The sequence below is a fragment of the Ambystoma mexicanum genome, chromosome 1q, assembly GCF_040938575.1.
Source record: "Ambystoma mexicanum isolate Mex_15411 chromosome 1q, UKY_AmexF1_1, whole genome shotgun sequence".
In the NCBI taxonomy this organism is placed as follows: Eukaryota; Metazoa; Chordata; class Amphibia; order Caudata; family Ambystomatidae; genus Ambystoma; species Ambystoma mexicanum.
The window spans coordinates 555,789,492-555,816,014 of NC_090922.1; the positions used below are offsets into that span (position 1 = coordinate 555,789,492).

Genomic DNA, 26,523 nt, shown 5'->3' on the forward strand with positions numbered 1-26,523 from the left:
AGCACCGTATGCAGGTGCCTCCACCTACCGTGTCTGATCCCTCAGCAGTTTGTTTCTCCTGGTCCATGGCACCCGGTTCCTGGGTCTCGTCTTATAGGATCTGCGGGCGCTTGGAGCATATATGCAGGCAGGATGCCTATCGCCTTAAGTGCTGCACCAAGATGGTGTCGTCCTCTACACCAACGGTCGTCAGCCCAATTTTCACTTTCCGTGCCCCGATTTCAATCGGGTTTGAAGCAGGCGATGCCCAAGGAGTTCCGCCACAATATCATATTGTTTCCCTTCCGAAACAAACGCCGGGGATGAGGATATGTAAGGATGTTTTCCGCGGCCACCGAGAGCAAGCTCTTCTAGTCGTGGCTCGCGCATGCGCAGTCTCTTGTTAACCAATTATTTTTAACAATTGTTAAGGGAAGTACCCGTCAAAACCTTACTGGATTACTTTGGGTGCACACTCAGTTCAGGGAAAACAATGAATTCCCTCCATTTTACAAATTCATCAGATGCAACAGCTTTAAGACTGTAGTGCCATTGTCCGAGTTGCTGCGTTCTTTGATCAGGACTTTTTCCATGGTTCACACCCACCACTGCTGTTGGATACCCCCCATGGTATGTGAAGGCATTATTGGGGCTTTCGAGGATTCAGTTAGCATACGGTGGCAGCCCAGACACAGTTGCATTTTACCCTGGTTCTTTTATGTTGCTTTTTTCACGTCCCAATCGTTTCGAGATTCTCTAGACCACTCACCTGTCCCTCTCCGTCTTCCTCACCCAGAAGACTCAGCTCAGTGAGCTTAGACCGCAGTGCGGAGGTCGCTGTATAACTCGTCACGCCGACTTTCACGCTTTATAGGTGAAAAAAAAAATAATTATTTGCACTTGAATGCCCAACTATTTTAGAAACACCGCGAGTTTCATTTTGTGCTGTATAAAAGTATGCCATAATGCCTATTATTTCTTCTTCGCCCCAGTGGCCGCTCCTGTCATTAGACGCGCTCTGCCCTGTCCGCCTTCTCTTCTATTTCACCCGTGGCTTTTGTTATCCTCTCTTACCCCCCCCTTTCTACGTTCCTTCTCCTTCATGTCTTTCGCTGATCCCTCGCCACTTTTCTTTCATGTACCACGCTCGTCTCCCGACTCTTTCCAGCTGGTTCCCTTGTCTCGCTTTTACTCCACGCCCTCTCCTCCTCCCCCTGCGTGGAATGGCCTCACCCACCTGTTTGTGAGCTGCCTTTGTAATCAGGAAGTCCCTGCTCCGTGTCGGCTCTTGGAGTTGCGATGGCTTCGGCGGGGCCTCACCTATTCACTGCAGTCACCTTGGACAGGAAAACGCTGGACAAGGCTCTGAAGGAGGTCGAGAGGCTGACCAGGCTTTGCGGCAGCCCCCGCCTGCAGCTCAAGAACAGCCCGCCCTACCTTTTGGAGATCCTGCCGGAAACATTTCAGGTGCTGCGACAACTGCAAAAAGTAAACCACTTCATCTGTCTTTGGGAGAACGCCTACATCAGGGTCTACCTGGGCAACCTGCTGAGCAAGCTCAAGCAGGCCACTGGACTCTTCAAGGAGGCCAAGGACAAGATCTACGATGAAACCTCCATCTACAGGTGAGAGCACCAGACCGTCACGTGATCATCCATTTAAATGGCCAGGGGGCAGCAAGAGATCGTGGAGTCTGCAGCACGTGATGGTGTCAAAGGGGCAGAGATGAGTTAAATAGGGTCAGGTAATGGAAAGTGGTGAAGCAGGACAGCACCTACCCCACTTAAGTTGAGCCTTCCACCATCAAATAATATGAAGACTAGCTATGGAGAGAAACCACGGGTTGAGCAGAAACCTAGGGTTCTATGGCAAGTGAAGGTGGCCGAGAGCTGGAAGCTAGGTGTGAATTATAGAAGCAGTATAGGGGCAAGATACAAGAAGACCATGCACAGGTGGGACTTCCACAACACCTACAAGTGAGGCTACCACCTAGAAACAGTGGCATCCAACTCTGGTACCAGGGAGCGGATAGACTCTGGGGAGGGGCGCTGTGTCAGGTGGGAGTACCTGGGGATACACAGGAGGTAAATGGGGGGTATGTCAAGGTAGGAGGAAGTCTCAAGACTTCCTATAGTTCATCACTATTAGGAGAAGGCAACCTCCATCCACAGATAAAGAGGATCCCCCACCTTCAGATACCATGAACCATCAACGACAGATATACTTTTAGGGGAACCCCTTATTGAGAGGGCCTCCATGCAACACACATACCAACATTATCCATTCCATTCGCAAGACAGAAGTCCAGTCATGGTTTTAAGTTTGCATTCTGGGAGTTGTATTCCTGGATTTACAATAGGGACATTCAGCACTACAAGTCCCAGAATGCAAAGTTAAAACCAGAACTGATCTAGCATCTCCCGTATGGAATGTATAATGTTGACATGTATGAGGTACACTGAGAGTCCGCTTCATGTACAGTGGGAAATACACTTTAGGTGCAGGGAGGTCTTCAGCCTGAAAGCAGACCATGGAGCCTGTAGAACAATGACACAGAGGACAGGAATTGATAATGTAAGTGACTGGAGTGAAGTGAAGAGATAAGCGCATCCACAGTGAGGCCTCCACTTTCATGTAAAGGGATCCGCCATCACCACCTTGCTTTTTATACCCAGGGCTCAAGTCGAGGGTACATGCAGCCCCCCCAGGGTATTTTAGAGCTTGAGTGTAAAATGAGCAAATGTGACTGTCTTCTTTGAATGTGTGCTGCCCTGGACCACAGTCGCCAGGTTCAGAGGCCAGACACTTCACCACTGCACCATATAACCTGATGAAACTATAGTAAAAAATAAAGTTGAAATGACATATTTTGGGACTGAATATTCCAGGACAAACATTGGTATTAATTTTTGCAGGTTAAAACATACACACCTTTTAACATGTTGAATACTCTGTTCGTTTTTGGTGGGTGTTGATTTTATGAAAGGCAAATGACATTCATAATGTGCATTTTGTATGATTATGGAAAGCCAGTTGAATGAAATTTGCATATGGCACCTTGATATGCTAATTTCCGATGATGTCACATCCCAGTACATATGTTAAAGAGTCCTCCAAATTACATTTTTAGGACTTGATCCCTGCATATACCCTTTACTTGCAGGTGGAGGGGAGATGTAGGAACCTGAGGCCCTAAGACGATGTTGAGGGATTGAACTCGGGTGACAAGGCGCCTGAGAGGGCCTGTAGGGAATCGAACATAAGACCTCCATGCTTTAAAACCCCTATGTTAACCTGAAGGCAATGGGACTTCTTTAAACCATTTCACCCTGAATGTCAATTGGGAACAGAAAAATAATAAGTGCTTTATGCCAAACTCTACTAGCTACTAAGCGCTGTAATAACAAGTTATTAATTAATTAATATCAACACATTGATAATTTTCCTTGATTTAGCAACCTCCAAAAGATGAAAGGCTAAGTAGGCTTTGCCGGGGATTCGAACTTGTGAAGTGCAGGCTTCTTTCATGTCAAGAGATCAATGCCTTACTTGTGTAACTATCCTACCTTAGGAGGGTGCAGCACATGAATGGGACAGGATGGGACATGGCCAGGGGCACCGAGAGTGCAGGTGCTCCGGTGGCCGGGCACCCCCTGCTAAAAGCAATCTGATTAAATGTTCCTATCCTTTCAATGGAAAGTCTCTCAAATCTGGCCAGGGGCACCCACTGGGAAATTTGCATATTGCGAAGTAGCCCAGAAAAAGTATATCTCTGTGTTTGAAGGTGACAACATCAACAGACTAAACCATTAAAAACTATTAAGCTGTTACCTTTATGGGAAGTTTGATCATATTGCCAGACGAGAGCCAAAAGTAAACCAGGACCCTGTTTTACCGATAGCTTCAAAAATCAATGAAGGGGGAGCTTTGGGAAGCCCCCCCCCCACTCCCTTCCAGCACTATCTGAAATGTCATCGGCCTAGTACGATGGTCGCTTGTTTTGCTCCTCCCCTCCCTTTCTTCACCCCTCTCCCTCACCTTTTGTTTTCTCCGGCTCTACCAGAAATGTCGTCAGGCCTAGTACTGTAGTCACCTGCCTGTTTCCATTTCCTTCCCACTCTCCACCTCCCTTCGTTATCTATGTCTTAACTCTTGCACTATCTGAAATGTCGTCAGGCCGAGTACAATAGTTAATTTCACATCCTTACTGTTCATGGCCTCTGAGAATGTCATTGTATTTTCCCTTGTTCCCTCCCTTGTCTTGAAGCGCTTTGAAACACATTGTGTCTAGGTGCTATATAAATAAACTATCATATCATATAATAACATGTGGGCTCTGTTAAGAGAACTTACCTGGACTGAGTTAATGGGGTATTTCCGCTCCTCCACTCCCAGAACCTCTGGTCCAATGGTAGCAGGACTGCCTAATGATCAAACGCACTAACCCACCGTTCCATCGGTATGAAGATTTAAGTTCCCCTATGCGCATATGCGACGAGTACACGGGGCAAATGGGGTAGCTGCCCCCGTTCTCTTTGAACAGCAGGGGCGGGTTTGTCATTTTGCCACTGTGTACATTATGCATGTATTTGCATGGGGGATCTGTGTAAGTACAACCAAAACCGAAAATAACAAAACATCCAGATCAAGCGAAGGCAGTCACAAAAGACAAGCGAGTTGTGACTGTCTACAGCCTCACTGGGCACGGCACGGCTTCTGGCTCCCCTCCTGATGTACTCAGTGTTGGGGAAGTGTTAGCACGCATCGCTTCTGGCTCCTCCTGATGTTCTCAGTGTTGGTGAAGTGTTGGCACGCATCGCTTCTGGCTCCTCTCCTGATGTGCCCAGTGTTGGGGAAGTGTTGGCACGCATCGCTTCTGGCTCCTCTCCTGATGTGCCCAGTGTTGGGGAAGTGTTAGCACGCATCGCTTCTGGCTCCCCTCCTGATGTGCTCAGTGTTGGGGAAGTGTTAGCACGCATCGCTTCTGGCTCCTCTTCTGATGTGCCCAGTGTTGGGGAAGTGTTAGCACGCATCGCTTCTGGCTCCTCTCCTGATGTGCCCAGTGTTGGGGAAGTGTTAGCACGCATCGCTTCTTGCTCCCCTCCTGATGTGCTCAGTGTTGGTGAAGTGTTAGCACGCATCGCTTCTGGCTCCTCTCCTGATGTGCTCAGTGTTGGTGAAGTGTTAGCATGCATCGCTTCTGGCTCCCCTCCTGATGTGGTGAAGTGTTAGCATGCATCGCTTCTGGCTCCCCTCCTGATGTGCCCAGTGTTGGGGAAGTGTTAGCACGCATCGCTTCTGGCTCCTCTCCTGATGTGCCCAGTGTTGGGGAAGTGTTAGCACGCATCGCTTCTGGCTCCCCTCCTGATGTGCTCAGTGTTGGTGAAGTGTTAGCACGCATCGCTTCTGGCTCCCCTCCTGATGTGCTCAGTGTTGGCGAAGTGTTAGCACGCATCGCTTCTGGCTTCTCTCCTGATGTGCTCAGTGTTGGTGAAGTGTTAGCATGCATCGCTTCTGGCTCCCCTCCTGATGTGGTGAAGTGTTAGCATGCATCGCTTCTGGCTCCCCTCCTGATGTGCCCAGTGTTGGGGAAGTGTTAGCACGCATCGCTTCTGGCTCCTCTCCTGATGTGCCCAGTGTTGGGGAAGTGTTAGCACGCATCGCTTCTGGCTCCCCTCCTGATGTGCGCAGTGTTGGTGAAGTGTTAGCATGCATCACTTCTGGCTCCTCTGCTGATGTGCTCAGTGTTGGTGAAGTGTTAGCATGCATCGCTTCTGGCTCCCCTCCTGATGTGGTGAAGTGTTAGCATGCATCGCTTCTGGCTCCCCTCCTGATGTGCCCAGTGTTTGGGAAGTGTTAGCACGCATCGCTTATGGCTCCTCTCCTGATGTGCTCAGTCTTGGTGAAGTGTTGGCACGCATTGCTTCTGGCTCCTCTCCTGATGTGCCCAGTGTTGGGGAAGTGTTAGCACGCATCGCTTCTGGCTCCTCTCCTGATGTGCCCAGTGTTGGGGAAGTGTTAGCACACATCGCTTCTGGCTCCCCTCCTGATGTGCTCAGTTTTGGTGAAGTGTTAGCATGCATCGTTCTGGCTTCTCTCCTGATGTGCTCAGTCTTGGTGAAGTGTTAGCACGCATCGCTTCTGGCTCCTGTCCTGATGTGCCCAGTGTTGGGGAAGTGTTAGCACGCATCGCTTCTGGCTCCACTCCTGATCTGCTCAGTATTGGTGAAGTGTTAGCACACATCGCTTCTGGCTCCTCTCCCGATGTGCCCAGTGTTGGGGAAGTGTTAGCACGCATTGCTTCTGGCTCCTCTCCTGATGTGCCCAGTGTTGGGGAAGTGTTAGCACGTATCGCTTCTGGCTCCACTCCTGATTTGCTCAGTGTTGGTGAAGTGTTAGCACACATTGCTTCTGGCTCCTCTCCTGATGTGCTCAGTGTTGGTGAAGTGTTAGAACCCATCTTGCAAAATTATCCAGTGCTGCAACTGCAAAGTGGGAAGGCCGCCTCATCATCACCTTAACACTGATTATGGGGGCAGTGGACACACCTCACTCGTTGTTGTCCTTTTGCTATTCCTTACTTTTTTCTCTTTCATTTACTTAATTTTTCTTGCCTAGATTTAGCATTTACCTTTATTTCCATTTTTTCTTTCCTGACTTTCTCCTTCGTTCTAAGTTTTTTCCCCATGTATCTCACCTGTCAACCCCACCCCTTTCCTCTGCAACTCATCCCCTCACCCAATTATTTTGTTTCTGTCTCCCTCTCTCTCGTAAGTGGTGAATCAGTCACAACCCACTCTCGGGTCGCATGTCCATGGCTGTTTTAAACCGGAGGCCACCGATTCACACTAAATAAGATAGCTCAGCATGTTAATGCACCTGCTGAGGAACGCTGTGTGCAGCCAGTGTGTCCAGCTGTTAAGAGACTAGCAGAGAGGAATGGAAAAGGGAGCACTAAGGAAAGAAGGAGGGGAAGAAAGGTAAGAGGGAGGAAGGAAGTTGAAGACATGGAAGGAAAGAGGAAGGGCGAGAAAGGCAGGGAGTGAACTAGAGATTGAAATGTGGAGCGTTAAGGAGGGAGGGTAGTGTGGCAGATGAGGAAGTGCATAGGTAACTGGGTTTGGGAAGGGGCGAGCAAAGACGAAAGAACGAGGGAGGGATCAGGGAGTAAAATGAGTGAAGTGGGGATGGGAGGGAGACTTGGGGAGTGTGAGTTGGAGAGATGGAAGGAACAAAGGGAAAAAAGCATTTGAGGATGGAGTAAGAGAGGGGCAGAAGATGAAGTGACCAATGGGAAAAGATAAAGGGAGAGTGGGTAGAGGGTAGGCGGTGGGAGGATGAAGGGATATTGGAAGGATGAGTGAGATGCGAGAGGGTATGGGAATGCAAGTGTGGAGGGACAGATAGAGGGATTGTGTAGCTACACAAAGTGGCCCTTCATGGTACAGGATCCTCCACACGCACCCAGGCATCTACACACAGACACAAACCCGGAGAAACAAAAGGTACAACACAGAAAAATAATCAATAGGCTTTGCATCACACACGCCACAGGTTGCCTTTGCTGGTGCCTTTAGGCCATCACCTCTCTCAGGCCTCTTGCAGTATCCAGCAATCTTCTTATCACCTTGCTGCATTTACTCTGGTTTCCACTACATTAGCACCCTGCTGTCAAACAGTGATTAATAGCTTTTCAATGGACTTTAAGTATTTCAACTCACTGCTGGCCGCCTGTCCATGATAATCTGCAGCTATTAAACTCCTTGCTTTATTCTTTTGACTGCAATAAAATTTAAGTGGACTGCTTTTTCCATCTGTAGGTAAGGGGCCTCCAAAACATCTTTTTGAAATGGGGCCCCCACCATCCCTAATACATTTTCAGACTCCCAGCAGTTTCTTATTGCTTTGTATTCACTTCTCCTAAACGTCCGGCTCTTACACCCCATGGCCACTGGTTTTACTCTAATTTATGCAGGTATCGATCAGAATTCAGGAATGGCTCCCATTCGTGACACAAGTTTCCATTGTCAGCGGGTAGGCCCGTGCTTTATATTGTATCCCAGCACATTTGTGGAGAGTGGAACCTCATTGTTTGCTGTCTTAGCTGGGAGGCCCTGGTCTGAATGGCCACACAGTATGGCCTAACTCACTCCTCTCTTTTGGGCAGATTTTGGGTTGTTAGCATTTCTTGATTTAAAATTGTCTTTGTGATATACTAGACCTTTAGGAGATGGTAACCATTATGGATGAATTTATGAGACGGCAACTGTACTTGAAAACACATTTGCATGGAAAGATTGCCTGTAATAGTGCTAACTTCAATAACCTGTGTTTTATATTCAGAATGCTTTGGTTGTACTAGTCCCTTGAATGAAACGCAATGCATTATGACATGTGCGTTTAGACACCTTACAACAGAATCCCATGTTTTAACCAACTTTTTTAAGCTGCCAACAGCTTGTTGGTGCACATTCTGATAGCAGCATTAGAGGTGGATTCGGTAATTGCAAAGTAAAAAAAAATGTCGTCCCTGTAATGAAAATCTACAGTCGCCACCCAGGCCTATGCGGGCTGCTCAAACCCCTTTTGCCTTCACTGGTTTTTCATACGAAGAACTCTGCTTCTAGAGAATCCCTTTTGGGACCCGCGCCTGCTCATGCCGTCCTGCTTACCAGGGCAGCTTCCTTCCCCTGGCTGACCTGCAGTGAGAGGGTGCATGCATTTACCCTAGAGTCTGTCCAACATCCGGTGGTGAGAGACTTGCCCTGAGCCCCTGCACTGCATTTACCATTCTGCCTGACGTCAAAATGGCCGACAGGCAATTTAAGCCTTCTGTGTTTGCTCACAGAGGGCAAATTAATCTCCTTTGCAGGCATTAGAAAAATGATCAGGCACAACAGGTGAACCTCAGGGGGAGGCGGGGAAAAGAGGGAACAGCCAGTCCGACTCTTTTTATCCAGTGTTTTGCACGTTTCTCAATCAGGTTTATTAGTGAATAATCCCAGTCATCAAGAGCACTGTAATGGTGTCCAGAGCTTGCTGTCAGTGTGGCAGGCCAGAGCAGAGCCTGGGGAATTAAGGATTACTCATTGCAGTAGGAAGCGCTGGCTAAGAACGGACTTTTCATCTGCCCAGTTTCCCACGCTTGCATGGGGTTGTAAGAGGGTGCAGGAAAGACATTTTATGGCCAGATAGAGATGAGAAAGAGATTGCCGAGAGATATACCAAAGACACTGTAAAAAACAAGGGGGTGGGGAGTGGAGACTGTGGAAGTGTGGCACTGATTGACTGAAGGATTTGCTCAGAGCTAGCCCTGAGAGAGTGGGAGGGAGCAGGCGAAAAGACTGCCCCAAGAGGGTGAGATTATCTGATGCATGGAAGAGAAGATCAAGAGGCTTAGGACTCCAGCCTGTCGTTGATGAGTAACCTCATCATAGTCGGACAAAAGCCATAAGGAAGGGGACAGAAGTAGTTGGTGGTCAGAAGGGGTTGATGAATTTTCTGTGGCCTCTGGCTAGAGGACTGAATATCCTTGCTAGTAGGGATGATCAAGAAGCAACTTTATCCCTGGGCTCACAGTTCCCAAAAAAGGAGTAGGGGTCTATAGCACTAGGCCCGGGATGGCAAGAAACGACTGGCTGCTATATCCCGACACTGTAAAATGGACGAAATAAGCTTACTTCTGAGAAAAGGCTATTGCCCTCCTTAGGACCCTGTGACACTTTGGGATAATCCCTGAGAGGGATATCCTGTTCTGGGGTACAAAACTTCTTTAACCTAGTAGGCCTTTATCGCAAACCCATTCTGACACAGTTACTAAACCTGGTTTGAGCTTCCCATCTGACTCGTGTGCTCTCTGTCGATCCTACTTCAAAGTTGCACAGTCATTTTCAATGCATTCCTTCCTGTTAGGCAGGCATGCACGGTATTTACTCCGCTTGTAACATGGCGTCAAAATCCCAGAAGTGAAAATGTAACCTGCACATTTACCTTTTTTCTTTCTGATAACCCTTTCCCCGAGCATTTTTGGAACATCAAGCAAACAGAGTGTGTAATTTCTGTATGTTCAGCGTGGCTGACCGCATCCTTGCTGAAGTGAAGGGCGGAAGGGGAAGAGTGGGGTGTAGTGGCGTGCCTGCAGGCTCTCTGTGTGATTATCTGCACATTGGCGTCTTGCTGTGATGTTCAAATATACCAGCACTTAGTTTGAAATAATTGAAACAGGAATGTGGAACAGCAGATTTCCTGTCCTTACTGTCCATTCACCTTTTCCAGTTACTGTCTGTATCCTTGCCCCTGTTCTGTGAGAGCTCTTTACCCGTTTTACTGAGAAAGCGTCTGCAGTGAGCATCTTCACAGAGATCATGCTAACATGTATTCTAAAATAAGGCAAATACTTAAAATAGGTGAAAAACTACACGATCATTTCCCTAGTAAACTCCTGTTGTAAGATTTGTGTAGCGACCTTGGTGTCCCGAATGGATGATGTGAGTCCGTTATTAGTCAGTCCAGACCAGGCTGGGTTTGTCAGAGAAAGGTAGGAACCCCCCAATACAAGATCGGTTTTCGGACATCCTGTGGGTGATTGAGTATGCCTTGGAGAGATGCTCTTGATTGACTTTGGATGCAGGGAAAGCCTTTGGCATGGTTAATTGTCAGTTTCTGGAGGAGGCCTTAAAATGACCTGCATGAGGTCCAATGCTTCTATCTTTGTTTCATCGCCTGTACTCTGAAAGGTGTGACAAATCGACTTCTGGGGCGCCTGTGGTGCAGGGATGAATATCAGTTTCTAAACCATCCATCAGTCCCACACCTCTAGTACACACCTGAACTGATCCGAACAGATTGGAAACACAAGCAAATTATAAACTTCCCTGTTCAATTTTGTTAACGTGGATGGAACAGCAGGTTTATCTTCGAAGAGTTGTGGATCATTGGTTAGTTGCAACGCAGTGAAAATAAAATGAATACCCAACGATAAAAGGGACTGTCCAGTCAAGGTTGTACAAACATATCTACTTTATTATTATCATAACAGACAGTTCTAGCACACTACAAAATGCAACCCACCCTGTAAAGGAATGCAGAGGACAGACCGTTTCAAAGAAGGAAAAGGGATGCACTCTAGATACTAACAGGGAGGGTGGTCGGTATAGTAATTAATCGCAATAGTTCAAGGATACTTGGTTTCAACACAAAGGGAGTAATGGATCATAAAATGACACTAGGACCTTCAGAGTTCTTGGTGCTCAACGGAGTCGAGTCGGTTTCAGGGTGCTTTGCAGCTTCTGCAACAGAGTTCAAGAAGGCAGATTGCTGTGGGTTTCAGGCGACAGGCAGTTCGGCGAGCGAAGCTGGATGGGCGGATGCAGGTTGGCCTACACGGTGGCTCATGGTCAGCAATCGTCTCAGTGCTGGTCGGTGGTTCTGAAGCACTGATCGAGGTGTCTCAGGTGGCTTTAGCTATTGCAGCATTACATCAGTCAGCGGAGCAGTCGGTTGCAGCTCAAGGCGCTTGACTGCCTCGAAAATGTCCTTTAAGGCAGATGTCGGAAGATGCTTGTCGATGCACTCCTAACTTCTTCACTGGGCTTGTGTCGTCCTTTAAGGTGGACAGCCCAAAGCTGAGGAGAGTGTTGTAGGCAGATGCATTGTCCTTGGTTTGGTTCAGAGACTCTTTGGCACTTCCCACCTAGGAAGCTTGCTGCAGAGCCTAGCAGGGCACGCTGTGTGCTGGCTGGGCACTGGTTCTGGAACTGCTGGGGGGGTGGTCCTCTGGATTCAGTATCTCTCTCTGTTCCCTGGAAGATGTTTAGGCGAGGGATCTCGCTTTCTTTTTGGAGGTCCTGGCCTTCCTTCACGGGTGGAAGATGTAAGGGAGACTGTTCTTCCTTCTGCTTCTGGTGAAGCCTTCTGATGATCTGCCAAAAGAAGGCCTCTTTTATAGCCAAATGGACCACAGGGATTTGTCTAGGCTAAGCCTACCTTAATGAACCAATCCTGGGTTAGCACCAACAATTTCCTGTATGCATGAGTTCATAACCAGAGTGTTGTGCAACAGGCAATGTAAAGGGGTGAAACCATGTACTACTAAGTCCGACCTATCTTCCTGTCTGTTGTGGATCAAAGGGTCTCTCTGGTTAATGGAGCTCTCTGTGGTTCCTGATTAAAGTGACAGGTCTCCCTTGAAGCTGCAGAGCGACCAGACCTTCTGGCCCCGCAAAACCACATACTAGTACCTTTTGAATGGGGGCCCCCTGCGGGGATGACTACTGTAAACCTGCAGTCTCAGGCATGATATTTCACTGTCAATCGATTCTGAGGGCAGGAGTTGGCATCAGGTTGACAAAGTTGCATATGAAAGATTGTTGGGGTTTCCTTTCTCCTTTGTTAGTCTCTGCAGCCAGGCCCCGTGTATGCCTGTCTGAATTAAACTCTGATTAGTATGTGCATGCTGCCACCAGCTACAGGGCTCAACAAAAGGACATGATAGATCAAAGGAGCCTTTGTTATTTAATTAGGGTGGCCATTCTGGTCCTCGACCAGGCCTTCTGGAGATGCATTGTGTACTCCACCTGTCAGATTATAACTAAATATGACAGGGAGGACTGCTCCTGTAGGCTGTCCATCCAGAGTACATGGGTTTATGCGTATGTTATGTGGTGAGCATAGGAAAATGTGTGCAGATTAGCCCCACCCATTTTCCGGAGGCTGGTCTACCATCATTCAATTTCATTTGAAATTTAAGAAATTTAGCTTTCTGTAAGGCAATCAAAACTAGGCTTTTTGTCTGATACATTTGCTTAAACCTGTTTTGACTACCACAGCACCTGTAACCATACAACGGTGTCACCTGTATGTTGTATCTAATCCTCTGTGGGCAGTATTCATGTAACCCAGAATCAAGCCCATCTGAGTACGTTGTAACTAACATTTACCATGTCTAAGAATTTTCCATGGGCGGCATTCATGTAACCCAGAATTAAGCCTTCCTATTCTCATTTTAGCGCCTCGATGCCCATGGGCTGCAGTGCGCTTTACAAATCTAAATAAATAAATATAATAAAAGCCCAGGCGAGTGCACACCCACCATGCGTATGGTCGAATTCCTCACAAAAGGCACTCCTTTTCTTAGATGCTGAATTGTACCTTGTTTATTCTTTGCAGAGTTGCACGGTATGGGAAGGTCTGCTCCCAACACTCCCTTTATTTTTGGTTCGGAATCCTGTTTAGGACATTTCATCACTTGTGGACATCTCTGGCATCTGAGTTGGGGGTTTGAAAGGTAAAGTTTCAGCATGTGCTGATTATATAATGTTGCATTTGCAGAATCCCAAATCAGTGATAGTGCATCCACTGGACCGAACTGAAAATTACTCCAGAATGTCTTGTTACAAGCTATACATGGATGAATCTAAGTTTAAGCCACTTGTACCGAATTGTGCGTAGTGTGTCAGTGCAGTTTGGCAGGAGAGGGCAAGTTGCTTGTGTCACTTTAGAAGCCTGTATACAGTCTCTATCACAGAGGCGTGGCTTTGGACTGCAGGCCTTGAAATACAACTTATAGGCGTATAGCACGCGCAGTGGTGTGCGTAGTGTCACATCACCAGTGCAGTTTGGCAGTTTCGGTAAGTGAGGTGTTGCGGAGACCTGATTCTCTTTAGCTTTCTTCCTGTGAGGGACTGGTGCTGTCCTGTTGGACTCTCAGAGCATAAGGTTAGAGGGTACCCTTGTCATTGTTGGGGGTCCACACTCACGATCTGATAAGTAGGAAGAAAGCACACACATCGCTGGAGTTGGAACTCTGGAACTAATTTACAACTAGCAATTGGCTTACCCTTGCCCACCTCCTTCTATCATCGGGGAAGGACCCCTCCACCATAGGGGTCATTGAGGAAAATGAGATGAGCCATCAGTCAGAGCTGATGGTAATAAAGCACTTTACCTGTACAGGGAAAAATAAATAAGAATAATACAATTCTAGAAAGCTGTCAGCCATGCTAAGGCAGGTAGACAACCAGGAACAGGTTTAGCCTTGGACGGGCAACCAAGTTCTTTGTGCTCTTGTGAACCTTTATGAAGGTCTTAAAATGGAATCAATAAATCACACGTCCTTACTTGAAACTTTATTGTTTCAATTTAACCACGTGGGAGTGCATAACAAGTTAAAATACTTTTTGAGTAATAATACTATCACAAATCTTGTTAAATCTAATGAGGGAAAAAACGACACATTTGGATGCAAGAAATGAAACTGGTGGCTTGGACGGGCTTACAGAAGCGGGATACTACAGTGGCACAAGCGGTGATTGCAGAAATATCAGGGGGGGGTGGGTGACGTTACTTTGCTAGGTCGAATGAAGCTTAACAAGACGCAAAAGAGGTTGTCTGCACCAATGATGGGCATAAGGCAATCGAGATCTTGAGTGTGCAGAATCCCTATTTGGGGAATCCCTCTTTGGCGAGAGCTTGGATAATTCAGATGCAGAGCAGAGAGGCAAGCTGGTTGTGGAAGGCTCTGGAAAGGCTGTAAATGTCGCTGTGGAAAAAGAGCCCCAAGTCGTGGCGCTGCCTCAGAAGAACCACACGGGGGTAAAACAGACTGGGAAAGCAAAACTAAATGGGGCAAGGAGAAAAGGCACACCAAAAAGCCAAAGGGCAAGCAATTTCATTACTCAACTCGCAAGTTTTTGTGCACCTGGATGAGCCAGCCTACAGTCATTACTGCGTTTAGAAATGTTCCACCAAAAAATGCAGTCAGAGGAAGTCTGGTATAGCAACATTAAAAGAGGATAATGGGGAGGAGGTTCTGAGTGGCCCTCTGCGTCATCCGCAGACGGATAAGGTAACTGTCTGACTCGGTCCAAACAGAGGACTCGTGACCTGCCCTGCCGGTGTTGAGGCAAGTGGCTGTTATCTATCAAAAGTGAGAGAAGGAGGCCTAGGTGAAACGTCCAGATTAATCAGATTCGAGTTACTGACAGATCAAGAAGTGGGTACGTCTTCCAAGTCTCGGGATCGGGATGCAGAACCAATGGAGCTCTTTTACGGGCTTGGTGTTTAATACACTCAAGGAGAACCAGTCAGCAGGGTCCCAAAAATGGCTCCTTCGTGAAGATGGCCAGTAACAGCCAATCAAAGGTCTATAGTAAATTAAAGAGCCTAAAAGGCCCAGGATATGTCAACGGAAGGGGGCATGGTCGATGCAGCAGAACCTCATTGGAGATTTTACAAATGGGAGAAAGGAAATCCTGATGCAACTCCTACCCAGCGTACCATTCACAAGTCTAGCTTGACAGTTTATTATCGGAGAAGAGAGACTTTGTTCTAAATTGTTCTAATATCTAGTGTTTGCTGAGAGAAATTCCGTACTTAAGCCCTGTCCTCTAGAGATCTGAAAGTGGATTTGATTGACTTACACAGAACAGACCGCTCTGTTATGTTTTCCATTTTGTACCAAGGGGTACAGCCCATTTTACGCCAGAAGGCAACTTGGCGCTACAAAGACTTACAGAACAGACCGCAGTAGCCCGACACAAACTATCAAAAAAGCAGGGTTTGTAAGGTACGGTGGAACTGCAGTGAAACCACAGTGGACCGCAGAGCAATAGGTAGGGCATTCCATAAGTTGTACACCACCAGTGAAAAGGATTGGCCACCCATTTTAACATATCGAAATCTAGGAACAGACATAAGAAATCGGTCTCTAGAGCAAAGAAAATGGTACGGTACATAGGGGAAGAACTTTAGCTGTAAATATTCTGGCCCCACAGCATGGAAAGCCCTGTGTACCAGGCACAAACATTTAAAGTGCACCCTCTTGGCTAATTGCAAATCTATGCGACTCAAGACTGAAGCTGCAACAACCGGGGCACGTAGGTGTTGAGGAATAAACTGCAAAACCTTTCTAAGAATCTTCAGCTGGAAGTGGCCCCCCTGACAGACTGAACCAATCTGAGCGGCCATGGAAACGGATGCAGAAAGTTAACACCTAGATTTAACAGTTGACACAGGTGCAGACAAAGGGCTAATAGACGGATGCCAGAACGAGGGAGTCCACAGAGAGGTTGATGGGGAGTGACCCACCACCATCACCTCTGACTTGCCACCTTCAATTTGAGCCATAGCTCCTCTCATGCCTCCTGCATGGGAGAGATGGAGCAGATCAAGGTGAACTATGATCGGAGTGTCATCCGTGTACGAATAACAGCAGAAGCCGTGGAAGCGGATGAGAACAAGAGGCTGAATGTAAATATTGAACACGGTAGGGGAGAGATCAGATCCTTGTGGAACACCACAGACTAAAGAAGAGAGTGCAGAGCAGAAAGGCTGAACAGATCGAGACTGAGAGCGATTTGAGCGAATAGAACGAAAACAAGACAAGATCACACCAGAAATCCCAGCTGCAGCGAGTCGACTGAGCAGGATGGAGTGGTCCACAGTGTCAAAAGCAGCTGAAATATCTAAAAGAATCATAGCTGCCACTCCACCCTCATCAGAAATAAGTGCCAGAACAGACACCCGTACAGTTTCAGTGCCCCGCCCTGTTTGAAACCCTGATTGAAATGCATCAAAAAGACCTGTATCTTCACAGAACCTACTAAGCAGAAGAGCACCCAGCGACTCCAACCACTTCATAAAAGGAGCGATAGCGGGTGAAAATGTGCTGTAGTTAAGGGCTCAAGAGATGGCCTGTTAAGTAAAGGAATGACCAGGGTGTGTTTCAGGCCAGAGGGAATCTCGCCCATAGAGCAGGCACGACATGGGTAACAATGGGCAGCAACTTTCTTTCACAATGTTCAAAGAAATAACATCAATTGGCGAGGCAGATTTCATTTTATCCATGGCCGAGACAATCTCCATAGGTGAGAAGGAAGGGAAGGAATCCCAAAAGGATTCCGAAGCAGCTTAAGGCAAGGAGTTTAACAGAGGAACCGAGATGGGTGGTGGAACCACACACTCTATAGTCCCAGACTGACCAATATGCTTATGAATACCCACAGGTCTTGGGAGGGAGGAATGGAGTCAGATGAGGACACATTTGAAGATAGCGGACCTCATTAAACAATTCTATACGTTGATTTATTGCATTCACAATGTGAAAGGTAAAAAAAAATTGCATTTGGCCTCACTAATGGCTCGGTGATAGCTGACAGTAATAGCACACACAAATGCCATATCACAGGGGGCATAAGCTCCTCATTAAACCAGGGCTCCAGGGCCAACCACAGAAGCAGGGTTTACACATCAGCTGTGGTGGAAAATATCTGGATTAAAGAACAGAGATCAAGAGTTTGATATGAGAGGGAATCAAAGAGTGGTCAATGGACCGCCAGTTGGGCTTCCACATATTTTGATTACAAGAGATAGTTCTATATTCAATAAACTTATACGTACAATGATCGTTGCAAGGATTGCTGCAGTCTTTCCACAGTGGAGTAGGAGCCCAATACAAAACCCCTTGCCTCTCGCGGAGCCAGCATGGAGTGAGGCAGGAGTGTTTTTGGTCAAAGGAGTCTGGAGGAGAAAGGAGGCTATTAAAAGGTAAGCTTTGAATTGTGAATGACGTAGCCCAATCTCATTACGATCACTAGGTGAGACTGTGGCATATGAGTGCACTTCCGCTCCCAAACTGATACACCTGCCATAAATTGCTTGGATACAGGGTCAGGGAGTTGGCACACATTGTCTTGAATTTAAGCCACCATGCCAGGTAAAAGCAGAGCACCTGCCAATAACTACAACCTGAGGAAACCCGCATACCCCCAGCAAAAGTGCAGGCTGCCACTAACACACGGGTGAGGGCAAAGGAAAACAAGAACGCACAAATAACTAGCTCGCCATGTAAAGCACGAGGGGAGCAGGGAGAGGGGCAGCATTGCTGGCTACTTCCTGAAGGGCCCTGTTAGGCGCTATGAAGATGCCCCACAGACCATAAACACTATCAGTTCGCAAAATGAAGGGGGAGCGAATACAAACAAGATCAATTTGTCAGACCACTCTTTTTCTGCGATAGAGAACAATAATTCATTACTTGCCCTATGCTATACCCTGAGAGACACTTTGAAAGCAGGACATTCTAGGAACAAAGATGCTACTATCGAACGCAGGAGCAGGGAGCAAGACATCATGGACACAAATGAAACAGGACCCCTACAACTGCTCCCAGCAAGAAAGAAGGTAGACAGAGGCTATCTCTAACTTCTAATTTATGCCGCGCGACAAACATGGAATCGGACACTGCGAGTGGCATAACCCACAGCCGAAACGACGGAAGCAATTTATGCAGACGTCCAGACACAGTTATCAGAATTACAGTTTGCAATGAAAGTTCTCCTGCGTATGAATGGAAAAATCTTGGAGGAAGTGGGACGGGAGGCTAAGAACAGAATCATACACCCGGGAACAGGTAGCGATGAAGACCTGGATGCCCTCATCTCAGTGATGGAACAAGATCGGGCTAACGCACTGATGCAACAAGCAACCTCGCCCCCCAACCCCCAAAGATGAGGACATGGAAGAAGGAGACTGGTTAACTGAGGGGCTTGAGAATGCCATCGAGGAAACCTCCATCATACACTTAACCAGGAAAAAGCGCAGGCAGAAAAGGTGCAAAAAAGCTACATAAGGCAAGAAAAGCCCCTACAATAAATCAGCAGCGGAACAAAGGGAGACATGGGGCCCAAAACCCAGATCCACAAGCAAAGGGAATTAAAAGGGAAGTTAACAAAAAAAGAAAGAAAAAATGAGCCCCCTTGGGAACTCTTACAAGCTGGCTTCTTAATGAACAAAGCATGAATGATGACGCTGCGAACGATTCTGTCAATTCCTGCATGTCATTTGTGGAAGATATTTCAACAGTGAGGGTGCAAGTTGTATCACCGGTAAGAACGACAACTGGAGAAAGGTGTGGGCACAGCATGCCCACAGTGACGATACAGGAGCCTAGCAAAGAACCCTTGATCGTCATAAAGGGCATCGACCGGATAGCCACAAAAACTCACGCATTAACAAATCAGAATTTTTAAAATTGACAAACATCCTCCCATTAAGAATCCTGGACACATCTGACTTTGAGTTCATTGAGCCCATAAAAAACACGAGGGAGCAGTGCAGCAGAGTACACTGCCCTTCCATTGAAACGGTGGATCCAGTAAGACGGTTCAAACCTCAATACTTGGAACTGGGTTATAATCTGGATGCTGAAATTGAATCTATGCAAACCTTCACGACGAAGAAGTCAGCGGAGGAAAACTATTGGAAATGTTAAAGAAGATCCCGGATAACAAGACCAAACAGAATGGCATGAACACTTTGCAAGAAAACCTAATGAATGCGTTGACCTGGGTGGTTCAGAAAAGCACAACAAAGCCTGTGGAAGCGAATTGAAATGGGGTCATCAGGACTTGGAACACTAGAGGTTTTACTAATATGTTATCTGACACGGGCTCACGTGTCTTACTGGAAAAGCATGACATATTTGTATTGCAGCAATGGAGTCAGGAATACTTATCGATGAGCACATATTACACCCAAAAATGATATGCCCAATGTGCTAGCTGTAAGAATTAAACTCCCTAACGAGGGAACCCATATGACCGTTATCAATGTTTCTGACCCCCAACCCCTGGGTATGACTTATACCCTTGAGATTATTGAGTTAGTAGAAGATATTATATGTAACTCAACAATGCCCAATGGAAAGGGCAAGATCTTTCTATGTGGGGACATAAAGGCCTGTTGCACTTGTAACATGGCCTTGATTGAAACGCATTTTGTGCCCAGCAGGGCAGACATGGGGAAATAGGAAATGCAATCCGAAGGGGAAATCATGGGTAGATTCTTTGGGGGACTCGGAATGCTCCATGCTGAATGGCTGTGTGGCTGGTGACAAACCCACTCAAGATACATGGAAAAGCAGACGAAAGACCGCCAGGCTTGACTATTTCTTCTGTAATGAAGAATGATACATCCAGGCACATCATAGGGAAGTCACAGCGAACGAATTTAGTGACCCTGCTTTTGTTACTTTGGTTCTAAGGGGTGCCCCTAGAAAGGAAGAGGTCGGCATGCTTAAAGACCTGGGGATAAATAGGAGGGATAATAGGATCTAGTGAAAGTAAAACAGTTCTGCACCAGACACTTCTCCTCCATCTCCTGCTCACTAGAACACCTCACGGCAGATGAGATCGAGAACTGAATTAGAGATTACATGAGGTAATTAGCTACCCAGAAGGGCTCTTAGGCCATGTTAACTAAACCTAGTTCACACTACCACCATGATAAAACCCATCAGGCCAAAGAAAATTGTCACGAGGAAAGAAATAAGAGACATAGGGAAACTGGGCTTGCCCTCTCTGGCCAGCATTAAAAAGACAAGAAAAAAATAAGTACAGAAACTGGGTCAGGAGGTGGTTGCAGGGGGGACGGAATTCCCAATGGCAATATCTGCTGATGGTGATTAAGAGCAACAATGCCAGAAAAATGTGCCAGCTGATGAGGTCTTTTAATCCCTCAAAGGCTAACAAAAAGTCATATGTGGCATAGGGGAGATAGTTTGGCAAGAATACATCGCTGAGAAATTCAGTGTCCCTGAGTCATCGTCTAAACAGATAATGCAGTCTCCCACAAAATATAACCTAGACGTTGATCTCGGAGATATTAAAACAAAAATAGGAAGGCTAAAAGAATCCAGGGCTCTCAGCCCTAGCAAACTCTCTAATGCAGTCCTAAAGGTGGCGGCCTGAATTCTGGTTAAATCTAATGAATATTCTGTTCACAAAAGTATGCTAGGAAGCTATAATACCCCAATCTGGCGTAAAGCAATATTAGTACCCATCTACAAGAAGGGTTGCAGATCAGTACCGGCCAACCACCCACTACTGGCAATGTTGAATTTCTCGGGCAAGATTTTCGCTTCTCTTATCTTAGATGAGCTGGAAAAATTTAGCAATTCCAGAAATCCGCCTGGCACATTCCAAATGGGCTTTAGAAGGGGATTGTGCACAGTGCAATGCTTACGTCTCATGGATCCCATGACAGGAAAGCAAAGACAAAAGGTAATCCCTGCCTCTATGCGGCCATGATTGACTTTGAAGCAGCCTTTGATACTGTAGACAGGGGGAAGCTTTGGGCAAAGAAGGAAGATTGCGGCTGTCCGGAACCACTATTATCCACGGTGCATGGGCTGTATGAGGGAATCACCGTCCAAGTAAAATTGGGAAGCAGAGGTACGGCTACACAGCCCAGTAAAACACACAGGGCCCTATTCTCATCCAGTCGTTAAGTACCGAATAGGACGTTAAAAGGCTTAACGACCTAAGACCTATTCTGAAGGTGGCCCATTCTTCCGAAGTCAGAAGGAATGTGCCACTTTCGGAACACATGTGGTGGTTGCTTGGATGGTTTGGAAACCAACCTAGCAACCACCACATTCGTTAACTGGCTTTTTGGAAGCCTATTCTTGTGGCACTCCTCCAGTTTAATATGTGCGCTAAACTAGCGCATATATATGGTACCGTTTTGGTGCCGGTAAACTGGAGGAGTGCCACAAGAAGCCTTGTGTGGTGTAATTGGAAGTGTCCATACACCCGTGTTGTATATGTACACTTTCATGTACACCAAAACAAGCAGCTTCTACGTTGCTGCAACGTTGAAGCTGATTGCTTTGGTGAATAGGAACTGTGTTCTCGGCAGCATTTTTGTAAAATAACAAATATGTCGGTATTTTACAAAAATGCTTCTGAGATTGGATTGCGCCGTAACACCTTAGAACAGGCGCAATCCACACAGAGCACTGCCGTGCTCTACGAGGACGCATAGGCCCACTTGAGAATAGGAGTGGAGCCTGGGCATCCTCTTTTGGCGCAGTGAATCGTGCTATTTGGCACCTTCACTGTGCCAAGTTGAGAATGGGCCCCACAGAGTGGTAAAACAAGGCTGCGTGTTATCCCATTAGAGCATGTACTTCGCTGACCTACCAATCTGTCTGAGCAAACTGAACACCTGTCCCCCTAGAGTGGGCAGTGAAAAAGTCAATTGCGTAGCATATGCAGATGACTTGGTTGTCTGTGATCGCACACATGCAGGCTTTAAAAAAATCATTGAATTTGGTAGAGGAGTATGTTAAAACAAATGTCTTAAATATAAACAATGAGAAAACGAAATTGATGCTTTTCATAAGCAAAAAGGTAGCTAAACTACCTATGGTAATTGCAACTCGAATATGTAGAGCAGTTCACATATTTGGGATGCGAATTATCCCGTAATTTAATTACGAGGCAGCCATTCTGGATAAAAAATGGAAAGCTGTCGCCTGCACACTTATTTATTTATTTTTTTCAATTTATAAAGCGCACTGAACCCGTAGGCATCTGGGCGCTGTTCTTGACAGTGGTTAATACAGTAGTTGGAAAGTAACACATTGGCAAGTTCACAAATTAATACAAAGTTATATAGTTCCATGTATGCGAGCCAGATAGTACACTAATGCGATCTAGATTGTAACGCAATCTTGGAGGTTACAAATATAGCAAAGGTTACTACCTAGTGATCATGAGTTAGATCTGTCATTCTTGAGTAGAAGCCAAGATTTCAGTTGTTTTCGGGAGGTCCAGAAGGAATCTTTGGACCTTAGTTTGACTGGTAGTGAGTTCCAGAGTCTGGCTGCTATTGCAGGGAATCTACTGCCTCCTGCTTTCTGTAATCGGAATCTCGGTGTGGAAAGTAGGTGCATATGTGCTGAGCGCATGTACCTGTTGGATTGCGATCTAGAGACTTTGTCTACTAAGTAAGTAGGAGCTGAATTGTGGAGACATTTGTGTGTCATGGTGAGTGTTTTGAAGGATATACGCTCTTACAGTGGGCATTCCTTCTTGACGCAGAGATATGGGATTTTTTAGGTATGTTAAGCGCTGCTCTGAGTGCATTATTTTGTACACCTGTAGTTTGTTGACATTGTGGTTGCTGGTGCCTGCGTAGACAGTGTTACAGTAGTCCAGTCTGGACAGAATGAGAGCTCTGGCTAATGTGATGCAGCTGTCAGAGGAAACGATCTACAGGTGTATATCAGCTTGGATTTGTAAACTGTTGCTGAAGCTGTGACATTGACTTGCTTAGTTAATGCGAGGGCTGAGACAAGGTGGGTTTTTACTTCTTTAGACACCTTTTATGATGTTACTGTCAATATTGAAGGTCTTGAAACTGCGTCAAAGTTGTTGAGGCACAGTGGTGACCCTAAGAGGAGAAGTTCCGTCTTTTCATCGTTCAAGCATAAACCATGGTGGGCCATCCAGGTTTGGATAGTTTGGTAGATGGGTGACATTGAGAGAGGCCGAGATGTCATGAGAGCCAGTGATATCGGAATGAGGATTTGGGTGTCATCTGCATAGTTAGTGTAGGTGATACCGAAGACATCCAGGCGGTCGAATAATGGTTTTCCAAATATATTTTAGAGTCGGTAAGACACAGGAGCCTTGTGGTAAACCGCAGGTGACCGGGCTTTGCTGTGCTGCTTCTGTTGTTGAGAAAACTCATTGATCTCTCTGAGCGGAAGGATTGTATCCATTGAATGGCTTTCGGTGAGAAGTGGTCCGCTGAGGAAAGATGTTTGCAGAGTATGATATGATTGACCAGATCAAATTCTGCGGAAAGGTCGAGTAGGAGGAGCAGAGATAGTTTATCTTTGTCTTTGAGCTTATCCATTTGAATTTTCAGATCCAGAAGGGCTGTTACTGTCCCCTATCATGATCCGGAAATGTGTCAACCAAGACGCTGGACATAGCTTACATGGAATACTGACACTATACAAACAAAGCTTTTGCCCAACCATCCTTAATGGACTCAAGGTTTTATGTATGGTGTATTTAAACTAGCTGAAAATAGTAGAAGGTACAATTTGGAGAAGCATCCTATCCCTGAGCATGAGTACTCCTGTAGAAATAATAAGACTGGGGCTAGGCCTTAAGTCTCTATCATCTATGCTAATAAGAAGGCGATGCTTATTATACATCAAGTCGCTAACCAACCCAGTATGCCTGCTATTAAAACCTCAGGCTAAGGAGATGTAGCACGCTCGGATGGGGAAAACGAGGTCGCACAGGACTCATGATGCCTTTTTCACCTCCGAACAAAGTTCTATATATGCAAACTGCTTCCTTTCTGTACACAGGATAGTGTATATTCTACTGAATAGTAATGTAACTCCGCGACTGCAACCATTCTTGTGTGCAACATATAAACCTAAAATTAAGTATGTATTATTGTAACTCTGTGACTGTAATTGTTCTTTTGGACAACATGTACGTGCCCAGATACCTACCGGTTTTGTGCGCTTTATAATTAAACAAACAAACTTGTTCATAATTCATTCAACGAAATCGATTGGAAGCCCGATTGGAAGGATGATCAACATGAAATAATAAAAGCAATTCTGTGTAAAAATGAAAGGTGGGATTGGTGTGAAAACTTTACCCACATGTCCAAACTAAAAAGCTCCAGAATTGTGATGCCTCATCTGACCGACACATACAAAGCCCCTCAAAGTTATCTAAAAATATGTCCTTCCCCTGCCCTTTGGCGATTCCTTTTACTATTGAAAATAAATACATTCCCAGTTGTTGAAGTCATCTCCCTCGCATTAAAGATCACAAAGGAAAACCGAGGGTGTTGATTATGTAGCATTTGGGGAAAAAGAGAAACTGCACTGCATGTTTTAAATGAATGCAGAGCTTATTGAGCACTCTATGGGCCTCATTACGAAGTTGGCAGTAAGGGGTTAACGGCGCCGGTAAGGATGCCGGTGCCGTTAACCCCTTACCGGCACATTACAAGGTCCTTTAGCGGGTCCCGCTAAGGGCGGCTGGTTTTACCAGGCGCCCTTAGTGGGAGTCGCTTAAGCCTCAGGGAGCTAATAACCGGCCCGTTATTAACGGGCCCGTTATTTGCTCCCTCCCCATTCCCATTAAGCCCTATGGGGGCTCGAATGGGAATGGGGAAGGGTACTTTGAATGAGGAATTACCGGGTCCTCATTCAAGGAACCCGGACCTGGTATGCGGTATGGGGGTAACCATGGCGCTAATAGCACCATGGCTACCTCCATACTCGTAATGAGGCCCTATATGTGTTGGTAGATTTGTTACTAACATTGACAGCATAAAACAGCTACCTTTTGCCGCTACTGCCTGAATACAAACAATGAACAATTGCAAATAGTGGTGTACAGGGTCTGAAAAGAAGTGAATGAATTCTGGAAACTGAACAGAACATAGCCTAGCTAAGAATGGGTGACAGTGAAAGAACCTCCCACTGGTATTACAACGTAACAAAATGAAAAACTGGAAATTCATGAGTCTAATGAAGGCAAATTGACACTGAAATACTAGCGGAATGTACGTATAAATGGAATAATGGCACACGTTTTGTGATTGATTGATTGATTGCAATGAATTCTACTTTAACATTTTTTATAGCTATGGTAGCATTAATTAATTCACTGAATCAAATTAAGTTAATATTTTTCCTACTTTTTTATTTCTTATTTGATTGTTTTAACTTTACTAAATAGCTATGCAAAAGTTCTTATGAGCTGTATACATAATGCATACAATAAATACATGATCGGACCAAGTAACTCTCTGTCATGTTCTTAAGCTCACAGATTGTCTTGGACAAACATTTTATGGAATTACAATCACTGAGACTATTGGGCTTTGACTTGACAATGTATGAGTCTAGGAAACCTTTGAAGAACCTGGCAAGCTTGGACAATGTCCCCGGATTACTACCTAGTGAAATACGTGTATCCCTTGATGCTAGAGATGCGGAAAGAAGAGTGATTCACATGGCTAAGAAAACCACTAGGTGTGAAACAAACCTAAAGGACAGGGCATGGCTGTCTGGGGACCTCCATCAGGGATTGAAAAAGAATACGTAGCTTGCCTGTAAACATAGTATCACTTATTTCGTGGAATACTAGGGGCCACTACAATCTTTTTCTAACGTGAGTTAGGTAAATTCTTAAAAGCATATAATTTTACTTTCTTGATGGAAACGTGATTGCGGGAGTGCCCTTTCTTTGATAGGTATACCTGGCACTATCAGTCGGCTTGGAAAGGTCCACTCGGTCACCCCTCGCATGGTTTAGTGACCCTTCTTAGGTTGGTAGTCGGCCTGGTATGGTGTCCTCCTACAATGTGTGTAAGGGGATTTTAGCCGTACATGTTAAATTGGCTGTAGAGTGGTGTAAGATGGATCTGCTACTTGTCAATGTGTATTTACATGGTGGAGTCTGTGAGCAGGGGTGGCCATAGACTCCCTTTGGACGTACACAAATGATTGGTGCAGTAGAGTAAGATGGGGGCAGCCGATCATTGCTGCGGCCCTAAATGGAGCCTGCATTGAAATGGAAATGAAGACCTCTATAACTGCTTGCGGGCTGGCACCGGCTGAAGAACTTCCAGGGCATGGGCATCATGATGTTAAATGGGGCGGTGAAAGGAAATGTGCCCAGTCACACTGCATGGCAGAACTGAAACTTGGTCTCC

The 26,523-nt window shown here is 46.1% G+C and overlaps 1 protein-coding gene across 3 annotated transcripts in view; it reads left to right on the top strand.

The window, feature by feature from the left end:
- Window positions 1–1,218: 1,218 nt before the first annotated feature.
- The window catches only part of CBLC (Cbl proto-oncogene C), a 699,319-nt gene continuing 674,014 nt past the window's right edge, over window positions 1,219–26,523 (top strand). Inside the window, exon 1 of one of the 3 annotated variants that reach the window (XM_069640996.1) lies at window positions 1,219–1,604. In XM_069640996.1, coding sequence (XP_069497097.1) covers window positions 1,279–1,604 — 326 coding nt within the window. In that variant the 5' untranslated portion in view covers window positions 1,219–1,278. The remainder of the gene's footprint in view (window positions 1,605–26,523) is intronic. The other 2 variants (XM_069640995.1, XM_069640994.1) reach the window with 2 other exon arrangements.